Source organism: Lipotes vexillifer, unplaced genomic scaffold (genome assembly GCF_000442215.2).
Source record: "Lipotes vexillifer unplaced genomic scaffold, Lipotes_vexillifer_v1.1 scaffold325, whole genome shotgun sequence".
NCBI lineage: Eukaryota > Metazoa > Chordata > Mammalia > Artiodactyla > Lipotidae > Lipotes > Lipotes vexillifer.
Genome location: NW_006799313.1, coordinates 3,094,233 through 3,105,592, shown reverse-complemented (window position 1 = coordinate 3,105,592; position 11,360 = coordinate 3,094,233). Strand labels below are relative to the sequence as shown.

The 11,360-nt window shown below is 50.0% G+C and overlaps 1 protein-coding gene across 1 annotated transcript in view; it reads left to right on the top strand.

Moving 5' to 3' along the window:
- Positions 1 to 373: 373 nt before the first annotated feature.
- Positions 374 to 11,360, top strand: part of SORBS1 (sorbin and SH3 domain containing 1) — a 119,667-nt gene continuing 108,680 nt past the window's right edge. Inside the window, exons 1-4 of the mRNA XM_007471598.1 lie at positions 374 to 383; positions 4,993 to 5,061; positions 7,839 to 7,934; positions 10,048 to 10,176. Coding sequence (XP_007471660.1) covers positions 374 to 383; positions 4,993 to 5,061; positions 7,839 to 7,934; positions 10,048 to 10,176 — 304 coding nt within the window. The remainder of the gene's footprint in view (positions 384 to 4,992; positions 5,062 to 7,838; positions 7,935 to 10,047; positions 10,177 to 11,360) is intronic.

Below are 11,360 nucleotides of genomic sequence, written 5' to 3'. Positions count from 1 at the left end.
ATCTCTCCTAAAATTGGTTCTTTCCTTCACCCTCTCCTTGATCCACATGGACTCATGTAACTTGAGGTTCTTAATAGAATGTTATAGGTGGAAGGGATCTTGGATAGTATCTAAACCAAGTACGGGTGACAAAACGGAGGCCAAGGAGTTTGAGTTATGTGCCCAAGGTCAGGTTAGTACACAGCCAACCAAGAACCAGAAGTCTGGCCAAGTAACACCTGGTCCAGCTCTGTTTTATCAAGGCTTGTATACGGTGTTTGCATTTTTAGTGTGAACCATAGGGATTTATCTCGAACCTGCCATTTGTCAATTCCATTGTGGTGTTTGTTTTTCTGCAGAGCCCCAGTTACAGAAGACTTGTCCTATCACCACCATGAGCTCTGGTAAGTCATTTAAAACCCTGTCTTTTTCTTCCTGACAAATCTACAAAACTGGACTGTTTACCCAGATTTCCCTCTTACTCTGAAGGCCCCAACTGCATTTCATTTTTTATTTTTCGAGTCCTGGGTAAGCATCAAAGCTTTGTCATAAATCGTCATCACAACCTTTGTTATTAATGATTTACTGAGTACCTACCATATGTCAAGAACTATGCTATACACTTTACATGTACTGTGTCCTAATCTTTATAACGGGCTCCCTTTCCCTCGATTCAGCAACTTTATTGAAGTATAATTGGCATACAATAAACTTGTGGATATTTTAAGTATATTATTTGATAAATGTTGACATATGTATACACCTCAGTGGCATTTCTTAATCTGAGTGACTGCAGCACAAGTAAACGGATTGACCATAATTGCCCCATAGTATGAGCTAATCCATCACTTCCTTTATCAGGGCAAAACCACCCTTTTACTATGCCTTTGGTAGTAAAAATCAAGACCTACACAAATGAGCATTTCTGAGTAGTTTTGGTTTAGAGCTGGGGTAGAAAGCCCGGGCTAGGGAAGACAAAAGGGAATAGGTAGGTACCTACTCGTTGTGTAGCCAAGAGCTGTCAGCTTTCCAGCCCAGGATTCGGGGCAGAGAAGTTTCCATCTGGAGATTGAGGCCCACCTCAGCTACTGAGTGCACCCTGGAACCTCCTGAGACCTGCAGGCAGGGTGGGCTGGGGGATGACCTAGTGGATAGCTCACTCAGGGGCCTCTAATCCTGAGATATCTCCAGGGTGCTATCAGAGACCTCTGGAGGTTAAAAACAAGCCTTTCCGCTTGTTTACGTGCAGTGCCCTTTTAGCCAAATCCTAAACCTTGCCGGACAGTGTGTGCTTATTAGGAGGAAGAGGGCCCAGGTGGCTCAGCTCAGGGCCACACACACTGAGTGTGCGGGCTTTGGCCTGTGGTGGATCCTTCTCTCCACTCTCCTCTGTAAGACGGACATCACGAAAGCACCACCTCATGGGAATTTTTGAGGATTAAGTGAGGCAGTGCTTCTAACGTACTGAGCACTGAGCCCAAGGCCTGTCCAGTGTCCCATCCGTGGGTTATCAGCTCAGGTCCCCTCCTTGCGAGGAGAGGGACTGGGCTTGTCCTTGACTTCATGGGTGCTTCTCCTATGCGTGCGGTGGCTACGTCCCTTCTTTTCCCCTCCAGGTGGACTCGGGCACGGCCAGTAGTCCCTGCTTTGCAACTCAGTTTTTCTTCTCGCTTGGCTTTTTGTTTTTCCTGTCATTCAAAATAGGCCAGGGTTTTATTGCTTTGTTTTGTTTTTTTTCTTAGCTCTGCAACCTAAAGTTTCTTATTCTTCTAATATCAGGATTAGCCTGAACTGGTATCACCACTCCTGGCATGAATAAGGGGGAAAGAAGTGGGCAGGGAGGGGCTGGTCAAGGGTGCAGAGATGCCTGTGGGACTTCTCCCCAAGTTCTCTCTCAGGCGTGACACTGAAAGGAGGCATTTCCTAGGAGGAGTCCAAAAAATCTGGACCCTTTGACCTGATAATCGCGCTCTTGGGAATGTCTATCTTAATTCGAAGGAAACAAAAACACCCACATGAAGGTGGGGAATGAGTAGGTTCGTTATGTGTGTTTACTTGATGGGAGATTATGCCACTAATAAAAGTGATCATCCGGAAGAAAGCAGCTATGTAGAAAACATTCGTTTTTAACCTTTGGTGGAAAGAGCTGCATGTCTGGGGTCACCTGGCTAGTGACTCCTGAGGCAACCCCAGGCCACCAGCACTGTGCTGCAGAGGTGTGAGTGTGAGGTGATAGAATTATTTTTCCAAATTTCTTAAAGTTTAGTTGTTTGATTAAAAAAACACACACACACAAAAGGAAAGGAAGGACATGGGTCTGGGCCTTGTGGAAGCTCAGAGGCTGCTGGCACGGGGGAGGCCCGAAGCAAGGCCTGTAGTCCTAGGAAGGGGATGGTTAAGAGAAATTAGGGCAGGTGCATAGGGAAGAGATAGTCAGAAAAGATGGAGTGATGGAACGGGTGATATTTCTTTTACTTGGATTTCTGGCTTTCTGCCAACACCCTCCTTCCATCCCAGAAACGTAGGTGCAAAGGGGACTTTGGGAGAACTAGCCTTTGTCTGTAGGTAGATTGGGGGCAGTGAACAGGACGGGCCCTATGGGGCCAGTGTCGGGAGGTCATGGCCGCTGTGGCGGGTTTGGGGAACGGGCACAGGGGCAGTAGCCCTGCTCACATCTGGATCCAGGAGCGCCTGGGCTGGCCTGTCAGTGTAGCTTATGTCAGGGAGGCTGATTATTAAAGAGCCCAGGTAGGGTGACCAAGTCTCAGCCAAATGAGCTACTGGGGTTGGGGGATTTTTTCATTTTAAAAATAAAAAATGTTTATCCTAGCTGGGTTCAAAGAAGATAAGCTGTGGGTGGGATGGACCAGACCAGACTTCAAATCCCTATTTAGTGATCTTAGAGCCCGGCATCCTTTCTGAGCTTCAAATTCCTTATCTATAAAATAAGAGTTCCTAACTTCTAGCTCCAGGGGCCTGGGTATTAAGAATAAAAATGAGGTGCTCATTATGAAATGCTGAGCATGGACCCTCAGATCCAGGTAAATAGAGGGCTCTAAAAACCCGTAGCTGTTATGATTATATTTGTGGCTTGGTTTGCTCTTGGCTGCAGAGCAAAGCACGCTGATCACATGTCCCACCTGCTTGTCTTCTCTGGACTGCTGCCGTCAGTTCTGGGACGGGAAACTGGGTGGGGCTTAGGCTGCCGGTGGGCAGTGAGGGTCTCAGTGTCTGCAGCTGAGCAGAACTTTGAAAGGTCTCCAGTGGCACACAGGAGGTGACATTCAAGGTGAACCTCAAGGTGCAGAGGATTTCCCCAAGCTAGGAAAGGGAGAGCGTTCATTTCTGGCCGAAGGCCTTGCAGGAAGCAAGTCGGAAAGTATGAATGTCGGAAAGTATCTGATGTGCTGAAGGGGTTGTGAGGAGACCGTCATGGAGGGCAGGGGCAGAAGGAAACTGCAGCTGGAAAAGGGCTGGGACCTGTGGCTGAAGTGCCTGGAGTCCGGGATGAGTTGCCCAGGCTTTGTCCCTGGGTAGCTCCTGGTTACTGGGGCTTGTTTGTTGGTTTGCTTTTAATTATCAGGAAGGTCAGTTTGTTCATTCGAATATAACCACTTATGGCAGCATACAGGCCATCTCACTTACTGAAAAATGATATTCCTAATGTCCATTTGGGGGAGCTTGATTCCAAGTTCAGTTTGTTTCCTCATGGAAATGGTAACATGTATGATCGACTTCCCAGACTAAACCCTGATATTTTTATTTTTCAAAATAGAAGTGAATTATTTGCAAAGCAGAAATAGAGACACAGATGTAGAGAACAAGTGTGTGGATACCAAGGGGGAAGGGGGTGTGGGAGGAATTGGGAGATTGGGATTGACACATATACACTATTGATACTATGTGTAAAATAGACAGCTAATGAGAACATACTGTATAGCACAGGGAACTCTGCTTAATGCACTGTGGTGACCTAAATGGGCAGGAAATCCAAAAAAGAGGGGACATATGTATATGTATAGCTGATTCGTTTTGCTGTACAGTAGAAACTAACACAACATTGTAAAGCAACTATACTCCAGTAAAAAATTAAAAAACAAAAATAGGGACTTCCCTGGTGGTCCAGTGGGTAAGACTCTGTGCTCCCAGTACAGGGGGCCCAGGTTTGATCCCTGGTCGGGGAGCTAGATCCCTCATGCATGCCGCAACTAAAAAAGATCCCGCTTGCCACGACGAAGACCCAGTGCAGCCAAAATAAATAAAAAATATATAATAGTAAAAATGTAATTTAAACATTAAAAACAAACAAAAGAATAAAATAGAAGTGAAATACAGTATATTTAAAGTGGAGAGTTTTAGAAAATCACGTTGCTTTGTCCTGTTTTGTTCTCTGTCCTGCTCCCTGGGGCTTTTTCAGCCAGATGGGGGTTTACAGGGTGCTCTCCAGATACAGACTGAGGGCTGGGGTGGAGAAGGGGCAGAACGAAGGTCAGGAGAGCTGTCAGGGGGCCAGGTCATCGCCACAACCAGAACACAGGAGCTTCGGCTGGGGACCCTGGGCTGGGGGGTGGCCCGGCATGGCTTCCATAGCAGCGGCGGTGGGGTGGGGTGAAGGGAAGTGTCACAGAGCCTGAGGTTTCTGTCCTGGCTGTCTGACAGCTCTCATCCGGGATGCACAGGGATGCGTTTGAGCGGCCTTGGAATGGTGGATAAGCCTTTGTCAGGCAGGAGATGCCATTTTCAGGGAATTAAGGAGATTTTATTTTAAATGTCAGAAGTGAAGCCAAGCCAGGAAGCCAGAGAATTTACAGCGCTCACAACACACTTCCCATCCCAAACAGCTTTTGCGTTCTCCCTGCCACAGAGCATTCTCGGAACTCAGCTACGACGCCCTGGGGCCCTTCAGGCCTGAGAAAGCCCGAAGGGCCAGCACTTTGCACCAGGTGGGGCTCAGGAAAGGGTGGCTAGACATGATCACAAGCCTCGGGCTCTTTCTTTCTTTCTTTCTTTCAGAATGCGATGTTGGTGCTTCCAAAGCTGTGGTGAATGGTTTGGTACCGGGCAGCAATGGGCAAGACAGAGGTAAGGCTCTTGAAGGGAAACTTGGCATTTCTAGAATGAGCAGGGCCCGGGCCACCTGCCTGGTGGAAACAGTCACTGGTCTAATTAGGCCGTGACCTGGAAACCTGTTCCTATGCTTTCCGAGAATCAGGAGCCTGAGGCTGCCGCTTCCCAATGTGAGGTGATGTATTAAAAACTGTCCCTAGTTTATAGGATGCTGTGAACCACAGACCCCAAATACACGGGCAGAGTCCTCGTGTGTATGGCATTTATTAGCCTGCAGTCTCTCTTACCCGGCATTTTACCTTCACCTGTGATAAATAGTGACACATTCACCATCCTGACCCTGAGGCAAGAGCCTAAATTGCTGAAATAAATTATTTTGGTGACATTAGTTTCATGTGCATCCTCTCAGATTTTCAGTTTTTAAAATTTTAGGACAAAAGATGTAAGTGTGAAATGAATGATGGATAAGATGACCTTTGAGGTCCCATCTCTCATCCTGAACAGCCAGGCATCAGGCTTCCCATGTCACTTTGCAGTGTGAGGAAATAGGGGCTCGGGTCCTGGTCTGCTGCTCGTAAGCAGAGAACTCTTGGGAGGTCCTTTGTCTTTATGGCTATGAGTTTCCTTACCTAGAAAATGAGAGAATTTGATGATCTGCAATATTTTTTCCTGCTTCAGATTCAGGTTCCAGTGATTCTATCAGTGCCCATCCCACAAGTCTTATGGTATCAAAGAGAGAGGGCAAAAGTCCTGTCATTGGGCATTTAAGTCAAAATGCACCCTCCCTCAAAGAAAATGCTTACAAAGTTTGACATATTTGGGGCTTCCCTGGTGGCGCAGTGGTTGAGAGTCTGCCTGCCGATGCAGGGGACACGGGTTCATGCCCCGGTCCGGGAAGATCCCACATGCCGCGGAGCGGCTGGGCCCGTGAGCCATGGCCGCTGAGCCTGCGCGTCCGGAGCCTGTGCTCCGCAACGGGAGAGGCCACAAGAGTGAGAGGCCCGCGTACTGCAAAAAAACCCCAAAGTTTGACATATTTGGACTTCGTAATTACCATCTGGGTCAGCCAAGTATTCATTTTGAGACAAGGCAAAGTGTAAAGTCAGAAAGAACAGCCAGGAGGGGAGGCGTGGAGAGCAGGAGAGATGGGGAGCCCGGGGCCGGTTGGCTGGGAGGTGTCCTGCCGTCGTCCTGTCTTCCGTGTCTCCCTGCCCGGCCGCTCTTACTCACGCCTGGGGTGAGGCAATGTTCTCGGGATCTTGGACAACCTTGGCCAATTCACTTAGGGGATGTTGAAGGGCGGTGCCTAATAAGCATCTGAGGAGCACACGGGGAGACGAGCGTGTCTGATGCTCACCCCAGCCCTGTGAATTCATCAGCAGAAGAGACCTCGGAGGTGGGCAGGCAGGGTGGCCCGTGGAGCTGCATTCCCCTCGCTCCTTGGTAAGACTCACCTTTGGTTGGAAAGAGGAAGCAGATGCAACCTGGAGTCATCAGTGACCACCTGGGGCGCTCACTAATCCAGATGCCAGGACAGCTGGGCTCCAGTCTCGGCCTCTTCGCTTGAGCCCTGGATGACTCCGACCAGCTCTCTTTCTTCTTCCTCTGAAAATGGTAACAAAATCCTCCCACCCAGTCTCCCAGGTGGCCGTAAGGAACAGTCAGCAGGATTGCTGTGAAAGCATGTTTGTATCTTAACACGTGCAGGATCGTTATTATCAACTCAGTTCTTGTCAGCTGTGTGACTGCCATGGACCTTGTGAAATGACAGCCTGATGGACTGGAAGGTGAACTACCCACCTCCGAGCTGCCTGCCTCCCTCCTGTCCCCTTGACAGGCTCGTCAGCATGATGCTGATGCAGCCGTGACAGTCTTGCTTCCCAAACAGCCCTACCCCACAAGGTGTGACGTGGATCTGGGACCATAAGAACTCCAGGTGTTGCTCAAGAGTGACATTGACACCATAGGCTTGTTGTGAGAAGGAGGGTTTGGGACTATGCCCACCATTGAGATTCCAGAATCTGGCTAGGCAGGGGACCCAGGGAAGCCTGTGCCTAGATAAGCATGAGCATCCGGGACTTGAGGACAGCAGCCTTCACCCACATCCCAGGCAGTATCCCAGCTCTCAAAGCTCAGCTGGTGTCAGCACCCTGGGCCTTGCGCTTGAGTGCACCCAGAGTCTTGAACAGGCACTTGGACACTTGGCAACCTCTTGCCCAGGGAAGGATGGCTTTAAGTAGGCCATCTGCTGCCCAACAGATGGGGCCTCTGATTTGCTCAGGGCCGGAGAGCTGTGGTTGTCAGAACAGGCACAAGACCCCAGGAGTTACGATCCTGGAGAAGCGGCTGTGATGGCTGAAAGGACCAGGCAGCTCCCAGATTTGTTCCCTGTCCTTCCTCCACTCCTCTGGAGTTACGGGAGCCACAACTCCCCTCCTCAGAGGCCCCCCCAGCATAGACACCCTAGCCTTCTCCCAGAGGGCCCCTTGGACCCTGCTTGCTCTCCCCTTCCTCTATGTGCCAGGCCATCTGCATCTCTGTAAATCTGTTTGTCTAGCAAGTTCCTGGTGTGGCAGGCAGCACAGACACTGATCAGCTGCATCTGGGGGACGGTCGTGGGAGGGTTCTGGTGACTTGGTACAGGACTCTAAAGAGCGAAAGCAGGTTGTTTTAATTTACTGCATCTACGCTTTTCCTATTCTTTTGGTGTGGGCGACTTCCTTCTATTGTCCCACCTGAGTGTTTCCCAAATGTTTTTTCTGGATGCACCATTTACCCTTTTGTGTTTTCAGCAACTGCCGACCCTATACGTGCACGCTCTATTTCTGCTGTTAAAATAATCCCTGTGAAGACAGTGAAAAATTCTTCAGGCCTAGTACTCCCTCCAGGTATCTCTCCTTGGGTTGGTTTCTTTTCTTTTTTTTTTTTTTTTTTTTTTTTTTTTTTTTTTTTTTTTTTTTTTTTTTTTTTTTTTTTAAATTGTTAGCAGATCATGCATGATCCTCTCTTCTCTCCTTCTAACAAAGACTTGGAGGCTTAATCCTTGCATGTTTAGGAGCCACTCCCTTTCACTTCTCTGGCTGGTTTCCGCGCGCGCGCGCGCGCGCGCGCGTGTGTGCGTGTGCGTGCGTGTGCGTGTGTCTGTGAGCCACCAGCAAGTGTGGAGAGGAGCTGACAGGTACCTTGCGCCTCCCCCTTAAGGAGAAGGTCAGTCCAGAGGCTGAATGTTGATTCCAGCTGGTGTAGGTCTGAGCCACATGGACGACTTAGGTTCCCCTTAGAGGTTCCAGCTCCCAAGACTATTTAAAACTCCACTGTCCCCAAGAACTAATGTGCCTGCACAGGGAATCTCTAAATTGGGCCGAACTTGAAGCAACTCCCTTAGATGCCAAACCTGGCTGCGTCTCTGTGATGCTGGCAGGACCATTTCCCTGAGCACTCCCTCCTCTGCCCCGAACCTCACCAGCAGTCACTTCCTGCCTCGCCTCTCCAAGGAACGGGGTGCACTTCAGACGACAGCTCTGGCTCATAGGTTCCTTCTGTACAAAAATGAGACGAGTGAGGCCCAGGTGGCTCTTTTTCCCACTGGTGGTTCTTTCAGGAGTTGGGCCAGTCTGGCTGTGCATCCAGGACACTATGGATGGGCTGGGTTTGTCGTTTTGCCCCTCACCCTTTGGCAAAGACCATGACTTTGCCCCTCACCCTTTTGAAAAGACCGTGAATCAATTTTGCCAATAGTTCTGTGACATCAGTCACTTATCCTCTTGATGGGGTTGGACGAGTCAGATGCTCTCCAAGGCTGCTGCCCGCTCTGCCATACATTGTGTTTTTGTGCTTCGCTTTCAGTGCAAGAGGTGCTGAAGGCAGATCTGTCCTGTTCTGTAACACTAATGATCGTTCTGTCTGAGCTGTCAGACAGGGGGCTGCCAGAGTGGAAAGGAGGAGCAAAGAGGCTTGGCTCCTCTTGGCCCTGGCAGAGGAATGGGTATGAGTTGGACATCTGAGCCCACATCCTGCCCGATGCCCACCTTAAACTTTACCCATAATCCCAGTCATGACAATTTGAGGTCCAAGATCCAGGCTGTGCTGTGAGCAACTTGAAAAACTGTGGAATTCAGTTCAGCTCAGCTGTACAGAGAGGAACATTCAGCACGTGTACCTCCTAGGGCTGTGTGGTCTGTGTGGCTTTCTTGTTGCCCCGTTACTGATTTTCCTGGAGGATGAGCATCCAGATCTTTTGAAGCCTATTTTGAAATCCTTCTCCATGCAGTTCTGAAAGATACCCTGGGTCTGTTATTAGGCCATTGTGAACTGTAGGAGAGGTCGGGGCCCAGGGAAGGCTCAGCTGGAAGTGCAGCGAACACTGTTCCTTGAAGGATTTAGCATTTCTAGTCGTTTTCTTTGGTGTGAATTTTCTTCATTAAGTTTAGAATGTGAGGCTCTGGCCCTTGATCTTTCTCCCCAGGCAGCATATCCTGTCTCACCACTGCAGGGGGCTTGGCTTGCTGATACAAGGAGATTGTCTTTTGCTTTTCCGTTGGGGGGCTGCACGGAGCAGTGATTCTCTACAGAACCACCACCTAATTCCCTGTGCTGTCGACTTGCTTTTTTAAGAAGGATGATGTGGGAGCTTGAGAATTCTTTCTCGAACTGAGCCTTACTAATTGGTCAGAAGCTGCTCACCAACCTAAACTTCATTTAATAAAAGGAATCAACCCGCTTTGATTTGGAAATGTTTACAGCTGACATTTTAACGCATCCATTGACTCAGAACTCACTGTTGCCTCCATTTCCTCCTAACCTCATGATGGGTGGTAAACCTCTGAAAATGTGATTTTTCCCTCTTCACCATCCACAGGTTAATTCATTGACCTTCAGACTTTGCCTGTCTGTAACCAGGTTCATTTCATTCCCCAGCTGTACCAAGTTGCTGGCTGACTGTCGCTTTCATCCTCCAGGAGCCTGGGACTCAGTCTTCCCTCTTGGGTCTTTCCTTTTCAGACACGGATCCTACAAAAATCTGCACTGGGAAGGGAGCGGTGACTCTCCGGGCCTCGTCCTCCTACAGGGAGATCCCAAGCGGTAGCCCTGTGAGCCCTCGGGAAACCCCGCAAGAGGAAAGGAAACCAGGTGCGCTACCTCGGAGACCAGGGGAAGGGTGGGACTCTGCCTACCGATTCTCCCAGGGGCCCCTGGCACAGTCCTCTCCTTCTCGTCTCTGTGGTGGGTGGTGATCACTGCCCTAAACTGACAGGTACCCACTTGCTTCAGGCAAAGGCACAGCAGCGACCCCTTTACTCTAGCTTTTGACGGAATGCGTGAGCAGTCTGAGGCTCTGCAGACTAGTTTAGGAGGATGGAGATGGCTTAGGGGCCTGGGGAGGGAGTGGTGGGATGGCCTCCAGGCTTGGCTTCTCTGAGCCCGTCCCCACTTCTAGGAGCTCAGCTGTGACCATCCAGGAGGGGCTGGGGCTGGGGAAGAAGCCAAGGGAGGCTGAAAAGTGCAGGCGGCCGAATGGCCTCAGCTCCCGGAAAGCAGGGAGGCATCCCGAGGGAGCAGGATCAGGAGAGCATGTCTAAGGCCAACGCAGAAGCCCCCGCCCCTCGGGAAACCCGGGCGCCTGGAGCACGGTGCTGAGGTGGACACCTGGGACTTTGGGATCGGCACATGGGGTTCATGTCCTGCTTCCACCACCTGTTGGCTGCGCAGCCTTGGATGAGATGGCTGCTCTCCCTCAACCCTGGTGAGCCCACCTGTCGACACAGGTTGATAACTGTACCTACCTCGCCGCCTCATTGTGAGGATGAAGTATGTCAAGGGTTTTGCATTGAGGTTTTGCATTTTCGACAAGTTCCCAGGTCATGCTGATGCTCCTGGGCCAAGGACCACACTTGAGAGCTACTGCCATAGGGGATGGGAGTTTTCTCCCATCTTGAAGGAAGGAGATGGAGAGAAAATGAATTGGGGTGATGACCACTTCCTTGGGACCAGAGACACGCAAGCTCTTCTGGTACAGTCAGGAGTGGTGTGTTGTGATAAGATGGAATTATACAGGATGGAGATGGTCAGTACCCAGCATCCTGGAAACTTGACTTTCTTTCTGTTCCCTGCCAGCCGTAACAGGTACCAAGGCAGATGCCCAAGGACGAGGCCAGGCTAGGGTTTGAGCGCCAGCCCCATTCTGGTAATGTCGGTCCCTGTGGAAGGCTTCTTTTTCCCTAGGCTCAGGGGAAGGCATGAGTGGCCCCCAGCACTATTAGGTTGAAAGTAGCTGCTTGGCTCTGTTTTCCTGAACTCCTACCTGCGTCTTTCCC